Raw genomic sequence first — 14,547 nt, 5'->3', positions numbered from 1 at the left:
GAGGGTAAACAAGCGGCGCGGGGCGGGGCGCGGCGGAGGCCGCTGGCTCGGGGGCTGCGGGCCGGCGCAGAGCGGCAGCGCGGTGCCCGGGCTCGGAGAGGCGCCGCTGCATCCCCGGCCCCGCTCCCGGCTTGTCCCGCTGCCGCTGAGGCTGCGGCGCCCCGGCCGGGTACGTGGGGGCCTGGCGGCGGGGCGCAGCGCGGCCGGGGCCCGGGCCCGGGCCTGGGGCGGGGGCGGTGTTTATGAATGGCGCGGGCCGCGCGGTGTGAATGGTGGGGGGCGCGCGCCAGCGGGCGCTCGAGCGCGCGCTCGGGGGAGAAGCGCGCGGGGGGGGGGGAGGGGCGGAGTTTATGAATGGGGCGCGCGGGGCGGCGTGGGAACGAGCCCGGCTGCGGCGCGGCCCCGCTGCGGGAAGGGAAGGGAAGGAAAGGGAAGGGAAGAGAAGGGAAAGGGGGCGAAGCGAAGCGTGGCCCGCCCCGCCCCGCTGCCTCCTCCCGCTCCCACGGCGCGTGATGTCACGCCCGTTTCTATAGAAATTAGGTGACATCACGAGCCAGGGGGCTGCGACCCGCCACGACAGGAGCGGGCCGGCTCCCCGGGGAGGCGTGGCGGCACCGAGCCAGCCCCGGGGGCGGCAGGGACCCGGGTGTGACCCCTCCCCCTCTCCGTGCCCTCCACCCCCCCAGCCGCGCACCTGCCGGAGCCCGGGCCGGACCCCCCTTCCCGGGCCAGCGTCGATGCTGAGCGGGCCGGGGGCACTGCCCGCTTCGCCCGCACCATGGACGGCTTCTACGACCAGCAGGTTCCCTTCATGGGCCCCGGGGTAAGTTTGCCCACCCTGATTCCCCGTTGGCGCCTTGCTCCCTGACCTTGGGGGCACCCTTCCCCATCCTTGGGTCACCCACCGCTCAGCCTTGGGAGCGCCCCCCTCGTCCTTGGGGGCACCCCCAGCCTTGGGGGCTGCCACCCTGACGGGCAGCTGTCACCCTGTCCCTTGCAGAAGTCCTGCACAGAGGAGGGCCGAGGCCGGCCGGGGTCCGATAGGAAAAGGAAGTTTTTGGAGACTGACCTGGCCCATGACTCGGAAGGTAGGCAGGGCTGGCCCCGTGAGACCACTTGCCTCGTGTTGGTTGTTTTACAAATAAACCTGCAAATAATGGCAGTTTTATTTATTCTTCTGTGGAGCACATAAGTCTTTCACTCTGTTCCAGAGCTCTTCCAGGATCTCAGCCAGCTCCAAGAGGCCTGGCTAGCTGAAGGCAAGTCTTCACCTCCGCTTTTTGCCATGTAAAATCTCCCTGCGAGCATCTCTTTGAGAACTGAAAACGCCATAAACCCGCTTTTTTTTTGTTTGTTTTTTTTAGCTCAGGTCCCCGATGACGAACAGTTTGTCCCAGATTTCCAGTCTGACAACTGTGAGTGATTGTTCCGGGGTTTTGTTCTCTGGGGGTAGACGTTTGGGTGCCTGTACAAACATTTGCACTGGGTTTGGAGTTGCTTCCTTGGGAAAGCAGTTGGTCCTGGGGCTGAAACGTGAAATCGTGGGCTTTTGGGAGAAAGCACGTGTGCTTTGGGTTCATCGAGATGCAGCGTGCAACGTCCTGCCTTTTGTTAATGGGGAAAACTATGGCCAGATGCATGGAAATAGCTCTGAACCGCTCTCTGCGTTCCTCTGTGATGCTCGTTCGTAGTGCGGTGGATTCCCTTCTAAACACTCCTTTTCAAGTGGAAGAGATAACCCACGCTGGGCTGCTCGGTTAGCCACAATCTCTGCAGTTTCTAGAGCTTTTTCGAGTCCTGGCCCGGCGCTGTTGGCAGGAGCGAGCCCGAGCGGTGAAACTTGAGCCGCTTTAAGCAGCATTAATCACTGGCAAGCCAGCGTCTTTAAAAGGAGGCCAGTGAAAATGCAGTCCCCGGTGAATTGCATAAGAGCCGGAGTCGGTTCTGAGCCGTGCTGTGTTGCCAGAGAGGGTTAGCGGCCAGGGCAGGGGCTGGGGAATGGCGTGTGGGGCTGGCACGGCTCCGGGAGCTGCTCCGGGGTCGGCTGGGGGAGAACGGGGGCGGGATCAGGATGTTTGGAGCTGTTACCTGGCAAACACAAGTAGTAGCTTGGTGTCGGTGGCTGGGTTTTGCTGCCGAGCCAGGCAGCTACGGAACTCGAAGGAAATCAAATTTAGCCTGCAGTCGAACAGATTTTTCATTCCAGCTCTGTCACAGCATGCAGCGGGGTATCTCCTCCGACAGCAAACGCCTGTTAATTATTGCTCTCTGGTTGCTTTGGAGTGGGAAGCTTGCCATTGAGCCGGTCCAGACAGCCCAAGTTTCAGATGTGTTTTTTTTTCCCCTGTCTCCCCTGAGATAAAAGGCGAGCCCGGAGTCAGAAACACAAGGGTCTGTTGACATCCCCAGCACAGCCCAGCAGCTCTTGCTCGGAGCAGCAGAAACTGCAGTGTGCGTGGGAGGGTGGCTCTTGAAGCCGAAGCTGTTTCCAGTGCCTTTTGGCAGTCTCTTTTTCCTTGTAACCTGAAGAGCTCAGAGAGGAGAGACAAACTTTTCTGGGTGATGCAGGAAAAAAGAGGAGAAGAAGAAAAAAAGGCGTTTATTTGGTCAGGACTCTTAAAATGTTCTGATCTGCTCGGCCTGTGGACCTGGTGTTGAAATGATTTTGTCTCTTGAAAGATCTGCCTGCGTGACTCCCTGCAGCAATAACCTTCTTTAACTTGCCTGGGGAGAGGAAGCAAAGGTCTCTCTTGCTGCTGCAGTGCTGGCTGTGCAGGGTCTCAGACTGAGGGGAGGGGAATGGGAAGCCCAGCTCTTGCCTCCCTGCACTAGAGAGAGTTTGCAGAGCAGAGAAACTCCAGTTTTGAACCGTGTGCCATGCAGAAAGGGAGAGAAGGACGGCTCTGGTGCAGCTGAGGTCTGCGTCCAGCTTTCACTAGCAGGGACATGCTGCCTTGCTGGGCTGGCAGTCACAGTGGAGCTCAGCATCCGTTGGCTTCTGAGGAAAGACAGGTCTTTCCGTAGTCCCTACAGGTGTTTGTGAACCCGTGTTGGACTCTGTTTCTGCAGCTGTGTGGCTACGTGCCTTTTCCCTGAGGAAACTGCTGCTCTCTTATCCTGAGCAAACCTCAGTCTTGTGCCCCATCTCGCACTCCCAGGGCCAAGCTTCCTTGGCACAGCAGCAAAAAGGGACAGACCAGGCTCAGGTCGGGCCCCACTGCGATGGGGAATGTTGCTGCATGTGCCACGTGGAGGCTTGCAGATGCTCAGAATCCTTCTTGCCTTGCTAAAACCCCCTCATAGCTGCCTGCAGCTCTGTTACTGCCTGCTCTCTGTTCCCAATTCCATAGCCAAGATCCCTGGCAGACAGGGTCCTAAAATTGGGGCTTGGTAGCAAAGTAATACGGAGGGCAGTGGGTCGCTGTGCTGGGGAGGAGATCCCACTGCAAGGAAAGCAAGGCTGCTCCAGATGAAGGATGCATTGTTCTTAGTGCCCTGGACTGGGTGGCAAGAGGCCAGATTCAGTGCTTGTGAGTTGCCCAGGGCAGTGGTGGATCCTGCCATGGGGGCCAGGAGGCTGTGGTGACTGCACAGAGCTCACCTTGCTGCCCCCCTGGCCGGGCATGGGTGTGAGTTCACCAGCACTGGGGTCCTGTGGCTGGGGGTGTTCATACAGCGTTGTGTCTCCACTGATTGTTCAAGTACCTGGGAAGTGATGGGATCATGCTGAGGAGATCAAGCACCACAAGAAGTGATTTTTTTTCCCAGGGTACCTGTGGCCTCCCCGCACAGGCAGCACGTGGCAACAGCCACGGGCAGGGCACGGAGTTTCTTACACACCAGAATGAAAGAGGGAGGTTTGTTTGTGAGGAAGAGTTGTTCAAACAAAGGAAAGCAGGATCCTGGCTTCTATTTCTGACTCCTCTCCTGGTGTGACCTTGGGTGCCTCCTGTAGCGCCGGGGGATGGAGGGGCAGGCGCAGAGTTCCGCTCCCAGGTGGCAGCTTGAGCAGGTGCCAGTGTCCCTGGGCTGGAAGCGGTGGCTTGGTTGCCTTCCCTTGGCTCATTCAGAGGAAGCCAGTGCTCTCTGAGCTTAGTCTCATGCAGGTCCAGTCGTGCTGATGGGTGGGAATAACCTGCCCTGTCCTCCGTCGAGGGATTCGCTGGGAATTCAAGGCCTCGAGTGGCTTTGTGGCGTCACCCTTTTCCATGGGAGATGTCTGATGGTTGGCATTAGGGACATTTCCAGTTCCACTGCTTGCATGGCACCGGGAGGGTTTGCCTGAGCCTCCCCTCCTGGCTGGGCACAGCAGTGGCTCGTGTGGCTGGTGCCTTGCCCGGCCTCCCCAGGCTCCTTCCATCTCTGAAGCAGCCCAGAGGGGCTGCCGGGCACCCTCGGGTGTCCTCGCCGCTGCCGTGGCTCAGCCTTGGTGTGGATCTGCTGACGCATCTGCTCCAGCCCTCTCCACGGTTGAGCTGCTCCCTCTGAGTATTTTTATATATTTTTTTAGCTTTTAATTACAGTGCCCAGGGCAGGACCGGAAAGGGTAAAAGTGCTTGTGCACCCGCTGTTCCTTTGAGGTGTTGGGTGCTGGGGCAGGGCGGCTCCTCCCACCTGGCTGCTCGCTGCTGGGACCCAAACCTGACGCCTTCCCCCCAAAAGCTGCCCCTCAGTGCCCCCCAGACTGCTCCAGAGCCTCGCCGGCCGTGAGCTTGGCGCGGGAGCGTGTCGTGCTGAGCAGCGCCGGCCGGCCCCGCGGTGTTTGTGTAAGGAATCCAAACGTTGCGCAGAGCCCCGGCTCGGACAGCTGGTCTCTGTTAGGATCTTAAGGCTCATTTCCCTTTTTTTTTGAATGGCAGTGCTAAGCTCTGGGGAAATTTTTCCTTTCTTTTTTTTTCCCTCCCTCAGCCACATGAATGGAGCGCTGCGCAGTGTTTGTGAATGGAGGGTGGTGCCTGCTCGGGGACTGGAGGCTTTTTTTTTTCAATGAATAACCAGACCCCATTGTACGACTGGCGGAAAAACAACTCGCTCCAACAACACGGAGCCTGTTTGGGAGAACCATGCCCGCGATAGGCAGCTGGAGCCCTTCCAAAGCCAGTTCCCCTTTGCTTTCCCATGGCTCGCGGGGTGCCTGGGCTTTGCTGCCGCCATGCTTGGCCCCCTTTTAAGGCTGGAAGTGCTGAGAGTGGCAAAAGCTCGCTGGGGAGGGGGGAAGGAGGAGTGGGATAAATCCGGCTTGGGAGCGGGTGGAAGGCGTGTGGGGGGCTGTGCTGGCTCAGCGCTGGGCTTTGTGTTTCAAATCCTTCTGGGGAGGGGGGGTTTATGCCCTTGGTACCAGCTGTATTGAGGCCTTTTGAGGGGGGGATGGGTAGAAAGGGGAGTCAGCAGCTCTTTAAAGGTTTTGACAAATTAGGGGAGCAGCTAATTACCTGGCAAGCTGTGAACAGTTGTCCTGGAGCTATTTGCTCCTCTCCAGTGTAGCTGGGCTGTGTTTAGGCTTCACATGAAGCTAATACTCCACTTCCGATTAGTCTTGGCTCTCCTCTGAGGCACTATTTAGGTACAGAGCTCTGAGGCGCTTTCCCTTTCCTAGGGCGCCTGCTTTTAGAAATTAATTAGCTTAAACGTATATTACTCAGTTTATAATTATATATATAGCAAGTGAGCTTGGGAGTGGGTGGAGAGGATTTGGGTTTAATGGGATGTTTGTCACTCGAGCCCATACAATTGTTGGGACCCTAGGACTAGATCCCATTGGACCACCTCGGCTGTGGGAAGGTGGATCCCGCTTAAAAGCTCCTGCAAGTGGGTATGCCCCTGTGAGGGCGAGTGGGTTGCTGTTTCTGAGGCCTCGGAGCTCCAGTCTGTCACCCCTTGCTCTGTGTCTCGGGGAGGCAGCTGCTGCCTGTGGTGCCTGGGCTCTGCCCCGCTCGCTGAGGGGCCGGTGGACAGCACACGTCTCATCTAGGGCTGCCATGGAGCTGCCCGTGCCCCTCTCACAGCCCTTGCAGCAATCCCCCTTTGAGAACAGTGTCCTGGGCTGCTGTGACTGTCCCAGCTCTGCCCTCCCCTGCCCCCCTGGCTCCCTTCTCTGGCAGGGCACCGCAGCACCCCGCTTCAATTGCTGAGCGCTCCCAGGGCGTAAGCCAGCACCTTATTGCCAAGCAAAGAGCTGATGCTTGCAGGGGTGATGCTCCCATCGCCCTCTCCCCTGTGGGTGATCCTGTGTCCTCCTCGGTGTCCTTGCAGTGGTCCTGCACGCCCCACCTCCGGCAAAGATCAAGCGGGAGCTGCCCAGCCCGTCCTCGGAGCTGTCATCCTGCAGCCACGAGCAGGCTCTCTGTGCCGGCTACGGGGACAAGTGCCTCTACAACTGCTGGTAGGTAACCCGGGCACCGCGCCGCCTGCAGAGCCCTGGGGGACTCTGTGCCACGCGGTGTCCCTCGGTGTCACCATCAGTCCATCTCCCTTGGCAGTGCCTACGACAGGAAACCCCCCGCCGGGTTCAAGCCATTAACGCCGCCCGCCACGCCGGTGTCCCCCGCGCAGCCCGGGCCGGCGCTGCCCCCGCCGCCACCCCCGGTCCCCGCCGTGCCAGCGGCCGCCCATGGCGCTGCCCCGGCCCCGCAGGCGCTGCAGGAGCAGCGGCAGCAGCCGCCCTTCGCCGTGCCGCGGCCGCCGCACCCGCCCATCCACATGCCAAAGATGATGTCTGAGAACCAGTTCCCCGCGGAGCACAGGTAAGGCAGCCCCCGCGGCCGCAGGAGTCCTCCGGGGCTTTATGGGCACTCTCGGGGCGGGTCGGTGGTCCCGAAGTGTGCTGGTGAAAGGCACGAGCGTTTCTCTTTGTCCCCGTGCTGCGGTTGCGGTTGGTGGGACAAATGTTGGCTGTGGTCCCACGTGGCAAAACTTGCCACTTCCTCCCGGGATCTCGTGGCTCTTTCTCCTGTTCCTTGCAGTCCCTGAGCGCTGGGCAGAGCCTTTGCCTCCCTCTTGGGAAAGGCAGGGGAGCCAGAGGCTGACTCCTGCATCCCCCCCACTTCCAGCAGGTGCTGGTCCTGAGTCAGGGCTCTGCTCTCCTCATTCCCACCCGCTGCAGCTCTGCCTCCCAGGCCCCGCTGGGCTGTGGAGCTGTGCCCGTCTCTGTCCTGCCCGTGTGCACCCCGGGCTGGGGGTGGTCCAGAGCTCCCCATCACCATGATTTTGTGGGCTGTGGTGGGAGACCCCTGTTCCCCCCTTCCTCTCCAGGCTGTGGTCTCAGTCCCCATCACTCCCATGTCCCTGGAGGCTCTGCCAGTCCCTTCCCTCACCCTGGGTTTGCTCCTGTGGGTACTCTCAGTAGGTGCTCTGCTTGTGCCTCCGGATGGCCTTTGCTGTGACAGCCACCATGTCACCCCTGTGGGCACGGAACAAGATGTGGCAGCCTGGCAAAGGCTGTGCAGGGGGGCCAGGGAAGCCCTTGGAATGTGCCCACAGCAGGCAAGCATCCCTCCCCAGCAAAGCGGGGCTCTGTGTGACCTTCAGGCCGTGCAGGGGGCTGGCTGCGACCCCTTGGGAAGCACGGGGCCAGCACGGGGCTTGGGTTTCATTCAGGAAGGGCAGAGGGACATGGCTCGGAAATGGAGTAATCCCAGCCCGGCAGCTGGGGGAGCTCGGGTTACAAAGCCAAATGGTGCAAGGCCGGCTGAGAGGAGCCGGCACGGAGATTCAAGATCACCTTTCAAGGTGCCGGAGGACGAGGGGATGTGGCAGCACCCCCTCGAGATGGTCCCTCGTCCATCGCCATCAGCAGAAACCGTGCTCTCAGAGCAGCGGTGGCAGCACCACAGAGCCCAAAATAGTGCTCCCTGCTGTCGAGTTCAAGGTTTAATCCCAGCTGCGCGGGCGGATTAGCAGCCGGCTGGAGCTGCGGAGTGGATTTGGCTTTGCGTAAGCGCCCACCCATGCACAGCATCCCTGGCCCCTGCCCCCCACGCTGGGGACAGATTTTACCGCTTTTCAGAGATATCAGCGCTGGGGGGTGGCTTTTTGGTCCTTGTCTCGTTCCTTTCCAGATACCTGAAGGCCAGAGTGCTTTACTGTGGTGGCCCATGTGTTATCCTGCTGTTCCATCTTGGGGTCCTCAGCGCTTAGAGGGGCACAGGGCTTCTCAGCACCCCACAGGGCCCCCATGGGATGAGCCCCTGTGGTGGCTGTGCTTCTGAGGAACCATACCGGCCTGCAGTGGGAGCACCCCGGCTCTCAGGCAGTTCTGGTTTGGGGTGGGAGCTGACCCCCACTCCTCAGTAATGCCACGTCCTTCTGCCCCAGGTTTCAGAGGCAGCTGTCGGAGCCCTGCCACCCCTTCCCGCCGCAGGCCGGGGTCCCCGGGGACAGCCGCCCAATCTACCACCGGCAGCTGTCGGAGCCCCTGGGCCCTGCTGCCCCCCGCCCCCCTCAGGGATTCAAGCAGGAGTACCATGACCCTCTCTACGAGCACGGTGGCCCTGGCCTGCCCGGTCCCCCCGGCCACAGCTTCCAGCCCCCCATGGGCATCAAGCAGGAGCCCCGGGACTACTGCATTGACTCAGGTGGGTGTGAGGCAGGGGACGGCCAGGGTGGGCTTACACCAGTGACACTCCAGGGAGCGGAGCATCTCTGCCATCAGCGTGGCAGGGGCAGGGTTGAGCCGCAGGCGGTGGGTGCTGTGTCACCCTGGAGCTCCTGTGGTGCTGGGATACTGCTTTGCCTTTCTCTTTCCTCCTTTTCCAAAGCCCGGGGATACGGCAGGAGTTCACCTGATGCCAGTGGTGTGGTCGGGGCTGTAGCCACGGGCTGGGGTGCCCCACAGCGCCTGGTGGGTCCCCCTTGGCCCTGGCCTAGGACCAGCTGTGATTGCTGGCTGCTGGACCCTACCAGCATCACGGAAAAATCCTCTAATCGCCTTAGGACCTAAAAATACCCCAGCCTCGGGATGGAGGGTGGCACAGCCAAGCAGATGGTAGGGGAGGTGCAGCAGTGCCTCCCTTCATGTAGGGCCTGTGAAAACTCGAGCTGCTCCAGTCTAAATTCCGGTGCCACCCCAAATCATACTGGGTTTCTTTTCCCCAGTGTTGAGGGTGGATGTAGACCAGGGAGCATGGGGAGGGGAGAAGGTTCCCAGACTTCACCGCCGGACGTGCTTGGGGTAAAGAATATGCTGCCAAATCCATGGTGGCACCCACAGGGTTTGCAGCCCTAATGTCATTTCATTTCCCCCTCAGAAGTGCCTAACTGCCAGTCCTCGTACCTACGGGGGAATGTCTTCCCCAACAGCCATGACGGTGAGTGACTCCCCCACAGTCCCCCTGTTGTGACCCCACCCCACCCCTCCCTTGTGGCGGGCAGCACCCCCTGGGCACCCAGAAAGCACCCATGAGAGCGCTGTGGGGCCCGTGAGAGCCACGTGTGCCAGCATCATCCCCAGAAGCAGCCAGCAGCCCCCGTGAGCGTGCTGTGAGGGCACGGCAGCACCGTGGAATCTGGAATGGTGCAGAGCTGCCAGTAGGGTTTGGGGGGCAGAGCTGCACAGGGCTCAGCCACTGGAGTAGCTGGGAATAGATCTGCTCCCAGAGCTGTGCATGGGGTCCTGTGCTGGATTCAGCCAAGCCAGGGTTTTCTGGGGTCCAGCCAGGGTAGTAGTGGAGGGGCCCTATGCTCACGAAGGGTCTTTTCCCCACAGGATTTTCATATGAAAAGGACACACGATTGTATTTTGATGACACATGCGTGGTACCCGAGAGGCTGGAGGGTAAGAACCTGGCCGCAGGAGGCCTGCAGGGGAGCTGGGGCTCATGGAGGAAGATGTGGGGGCGCTGGGATCTGCAGTGCCTGGCTTATAGAGCCAAGCAGTGTTGGCACGGTGCCCTTGAGAGCTGCTGAGCATCATCCCATGTGGCAGCTTGGCATCGCTGCCGTGCTCCATCTCTGTCACTGACACCTACCTGCCTGCAGCACCATCCCCAGCATCTCTCCCCTCTCCCACCCCGTGGGCTGATGCTGCTCAGGTGTCTCAGCACAGGGATGACCCGTGTTGTTGCACATATCTCCTGCTGGTGACACAGCCTGGGAGAGGGGCAGAGCCAGGCTGTTTAACCAGGTGTCTTTGTGCAAGCAGGTAAAGTGAAGCAGGAGCCCACCCTGTACCGTGAGGGCCCTCCCTACCAGCGGCGTGGCTCCCTGCAGCTCTGGCAGTTCCTGGTCACCCTCCTGGATGACCCTGCCAACGCCCACTTCATCGCCTGGACCGGCCGGGGCATGGAGTTCAAGCTGATCGAGCCTGAGGAGGTATGAGAGGTCCTGCCCGGGAGCTGGGGAGTGCCTGTGGGGATGCAGGAGTGGATCCTTCCCTTGCAACAGAACCTTCCCACTCGCACTTGAGGCGAGACACGCATCTCTGCTCTCCAGTCAGCTGTTGACATTTGCCTTTAGTGCCTGCCGCTGCCTCTTGGCGTGGCGTGTGCTGGCTCCTGAAGCTGGCAGTGGTCACCAGCCATGGTGGTGTTGCCTCTGTGCTGTGCCTTGCCGAGTTCTGCTGCTGTGCCACAGCTCCCTCCTTCCCAAGCTGCTCCCATCCTTTGCCCTGGGTTTCCAGCAGCAGCTCCGTGCTGGAACCACGCAGCTCCGCGGGAGGGTGACACAGAGGAAGGAGCTGTTTGGGGAGTAATTGAGAGCAGCTGTAGCCAGCGCCGAGCTGCGCATTGTGGGTAATTACCCATAATATCTCTTGCGCCATGCGTGGAAATTGTGGTATTTTGAAGCAGCTTTTTTGGCAGGCTCTTCCTAATGAAATGACTTTTGATTTGGCCCCTGATCTGGCAGTGGCTGTGTGGTCACAGCCGGAGCATTTATCATGGCAGGCGGGGAACCACTCCCAGACCACGGTGACACCTTCGCTCCAGCTGCCCCAGCCCCCACACACAAGCCTCTAGCCTGCATTTCAGTCGTGATTTCCTCTGAGGATCCCTGTTCCAGCCCTGGCTGGAGCCCTGATGGCCGCCACCTCTCTCCCTGTAGGTAGCACGGCGCTGGGGCATCCAGAAGAACCGACCAGCCATGAACTACGACAAGCTCAGCCGCTCCCTGCGCTACTACTACGAGAAGGGCATCATGCAGAAGGTGAGCTCACAGCAGGGTGTGACCGTCCCCTGCTGTCCCAGGGTGCAGCAGGAGAGGGATTAGGTCCGATGCCAGGTGTGTGGTGCCCCCCCAGGGCAGGGAATTGCTCAGGGCACCCCTCATCCCCTCCCTCCTCCCTGCAGGTTGCCGGCGAGCGGTACGTCTATAAATTCGTCTGTGACCCCGACGCCCTCTTTTCCATGGCCTATCCTGACAACCAGCGCCCTTTCCTGAAGACAGAGCCGGACTGCCCAGTGCCAGAGGAGGAGACGGTGCCCCTGACACACTTTGAGGACAGCCCTGCGTTCCTCCTGGAGATGGATCCCTGCGGCAGCCTTCCCTACGCGGAGGGCTTCGCCTACTGACTCGGCCGGCTGGCAGAGCCATTGGCACTAGCGCGTGCACCTGGGGCAAACACGGTTTTCTAAAGAATGTTTTTGGCTGTCCATAAGAGGGAAAAAAAAACAACCAAACCCCAACGACAAAACAGCATGGGTGCACACACAAATTCGAGGAATTTAAAACGCCCCACGTGTGTTGCCGCCGAATTCCCACCCTTCCTTTCCAAGGGCTAGTGCACAGGACTGCCCGTGGCTGGCACCTCCTGCCGTGCATCAGTGTGATGTCTTGGGGCGCCGGGAGCCTAAAGTTGCAGTCTCTTCCCCAGGCCCTGGCTCCGGCAGTGCCCCAGGGCTGGGCTGCGTGGCTGCCGAGCCAATTGTCACGACAATCTGCTTTGCATCGAGCACAATCCGCGTAGCTGCCTTGTGTGGTGGAAAGGGCTTTGATTTGCACAGAGAGGAGGGATGCGGGGGGGCCGCCCGGGCCAGCACCCCGGGCTGATGTGCGCAGCATCCTACCCCAACCCCGAGGAGCCTTCTGCCTTCTTCCCAAGCCCCCTCCCCATATAACCTGTTGTTCCCATAGAACCTCCCGCATCCTCTCCGTGCCCTCGATCCTCCCCAGCTCTGGCTATGGGCCATGGGCTGCATTTTGGGGGAGGAGACCCTGACACTAACTTCCTCTTCGGTTTTTTTTTTTTTTTTTTTGGGATGTTTTAGGAAAATACTAAAGGTTTCTAAACTGATTTTTGGTAGATTTTTTGTATTTTAAGGCAAAGCTATTTTTTGCAGCTCGGCTGCTGTCCCTGGAGCCCCTGAGGACACCCCCGTAGCTTTCCTGGTGGCAGGGGGAGCTCTCGATGCCCGTGGCTTCCTGGGATGGCTGCCGAAGGATCTGGTCCACTCCATTTCACTGCTCCAGTCCTCTTTCCCAGGGGAGCCAGGCCTGAATCCCAATACTGGCTCAGCTATGCTCCCCCTGCTCGGCATGGCCTCGGAGCTGGGCTGTAAGGCTGAGGTGGGCAGGGATGGGGGGTCCCCCACCCCCCTTCCTCAATACCCCACTTCTCTCCAGCTCCCCCCACCCTCGCTGCACCTCTTAACACTCCTCCACCACTCATATATCCATACCTGCCTCCCCTGCACCAGGCTACATGTTTTGTTGTAAATGCTGTATAGGAATTTTTTCTCTTCTTTAGTTAGCTTTGGTTGGAATTTTTGTTTGGTTTTGGTTTTTTTTTTTTTTTTTTTTTTTTTTTTTTGTCTGATTTTTTTTTTTTTTTTGGGAAGTATGAAGATTAACTCTACAATGGCTTGGTTGCTCTCCCCATGGTGGCTGCAGTGCCCTGTACCCATGGGGAGCATTTGGTTTTGGGAACCCCACCTCGGGGACAGGTTTTTAACCATTTGCTCGGTGTGGCAGGTCTGCAGTGCAGAAGGAGTTAATCTGAGGACTGATTTGAAATATCTTTATTCAAGCAGGGCTATGTATCTCCTGCAAAGCTGCATTACATTCTGTACTGTGTACAATAAAGGATCTTGCTTCCTGTTCCTCCCTGACTGCCTGGGCTCCTGCTTTCCCTGCGCCGTGGGGTGCTGCCTGGGCTGGGAGGAGCCCCTGGATGTGCTTGTGGGGTCTGTAGTGCTCCAGGCTACAGCCCAGCATTTTGGGGCCTGCAGCGTGGTGTGTCTGGAGCTGGGACCAAGTCACCAGGGCTGCTCTCTCCCCAGCCCCCCTGCCCTCTCCCCACTTCTGGATTTGTTGCTCCTGGGAGTGGATGGTGCCATGCCTTTCACAAAGCCACGTCCTGTGAGAGGATCCATTTGGAATGGGGGTGGCTTCTGCCCAGTAGGAGCAATTTAATATTTCCTCTTCCCAGGGTTTCTCAGTGAGTCCTCCACTCCTCTGGAAACCCAAGTACCTGCCATCAAGCAGGGCTAAAGCTGGTGGGCACCTCTCAGGAAAGCCCCTCCACAAGCTACTGGCAGTGGTTCCCCCATTGTCTCCATTTCTAGGCTGGGAAAAACTCGGGGTTTGCAAAAAGATGAAGGAGGTGGGTGCAGGGCAAGGGCTGTTCTGTGAGGACTTGATTCAGCTGAAGGGTCTGTGTTTCTCCTGACAGGCTGCAGAAAAACTCAAACACCCCAGAACTGCTCGCTGGCATTGGCCTCAATTTTAGCTGGGCTGAGCCAGGGCGCCCACGGGCTCCCAGCCCATGCTGTGCAGGGGGCTGGTGTGATGCTGCTGGAGCTACCCTGACGTGTTTTCTCTTCCAGCTTATTTTCACTGCCCAGCCAAACCCCATCCCTAGATATGGCATGATGCTTTTTACACACCCACCCCACCTCGCCTGCATCCACTGCTGGCTGCCAGCCACATTGCTAATAGGTCCTTAAGCTGCTCTTCCATCATTCCTGAAGTATTAAGCTGCATGGATAAGTGTGGTTGCCTCCCAGCCCAGGTTTTGCTCTAAAACATCCAGCAAAACCAATTCCTCTGGCATGAAGCCTTCAAGGAGCTAAATCAGCTCTTTAGCCTCAGGAGGCATCTTAGGCTCACAACCTATCCCATCTTTATTTTCCTCTAAGTTCCGTCCTCTGCCCAAGACTGCAAAACCCAGGTGATCTGAGCTCCAGACAGTGCCTGGTAATCCCCCCTCTCTGGAGATTTCAGCAGGCTGAGTCCTGGTGCTCAGGATGGAGCCAGGGGGAAACGGGGCCACCGGCAGCGCGGCCGGCAGGCAGATGGCCGAGGGGGCAAAGATCTGGGACCAATTATGGAGGGTGAGGATGAGAAAATAATGCAAAGCCTTTCCAAGCCTTCATCAAGCATCTTGTCACACCACAACCCTGACTCTGGCCCTGCAAATCTTACTGTGGGCAGGGCTGGGGCCCCAAGGGCGCCTCTCACACTGCCCTTACCAAAGGGAGAGGTTAGGAACAGGGGTTTCTGTTGTCAGAAACTTCTGTTCCAATTTGTCAGTGTGGGACAAAAAGGTTCAAGCCCCAAAGGGTTTGATACATCACTGGCTTTTATTGCTCCTCATTTGATCCTGCTGTGCATCAC

The 14,547-nt window shown here is 59.1% G+C and overlaps 1 protein-coding gene across 3 annotated transcripts; it reads left to right on the top strand.

The window, feature by feature from the left end:
• Window positions 1-31: 31 nt before the first annotated feature.
• On the top strand, window positions 32-12,782 carry ETV5 (ETS variant transcription factor 5). Of its 3 annotated transcripts, none has more exons than XM_038146307.1 (13): window positions 32-169; window positions 687-823; window positions 1,001-1,088; window positions 1,212-1,259; window positions 1,365-1,415; window positions 6,253-6,382; window positions 6,480-6,743; window positions 8,314-8,573; window positions 9,246-9,305; window positions 9,704-9,772; window positions 10,139-10,308; window positions 11,038-11,139; window positions 11,283-12,782. In XM_038146307.1, exons 2-13 carry the CDS (start codon window positions 779-781, stop codon window positions 11,502-11,504), a joined length of 1,509 nt encoding a protein of 502 aa, XP_038002235.1. In that variant the 5' UTR covers window positions 32-169; window positions 687-778; the 3' UTR covers window positions 11,505-12,782. The 3 variants fall into 3 exon arrangements, with proteins under 3 accessions (XP_038002235.1, XP_038002233.1, XP_038002234.1); XM_038146305.1 differs by having other exon boundaries at window positions 10,136-10,308; XM_038146306.1 differs by having other exon boundaries at window positions 35-169; window positions 534-823; window positions 10,136-10,308.
• The last annotated feature ends 1,765 nt before the right edge of the window (window positions 12,783-14,547 follow it).

Source organism: Motacilla alba, chromosome 9 (genome assembly GCF_015832195.1).
Source record: "Motacilla alba alba isolate MOTALB_02 chromosome 9, Motacilla_alba_V1.0_pri, whole genome shotgun sequence".
NCBI classification, from domain to species: Eukaryota; Metazoa; Chordata; class Aves; order Passeriformes; family Motacillidae; genus Motacilla; species Motacilla alba.
This window is presented reverse-complemented; position numbering and strand designations above follow the sequence as displayed.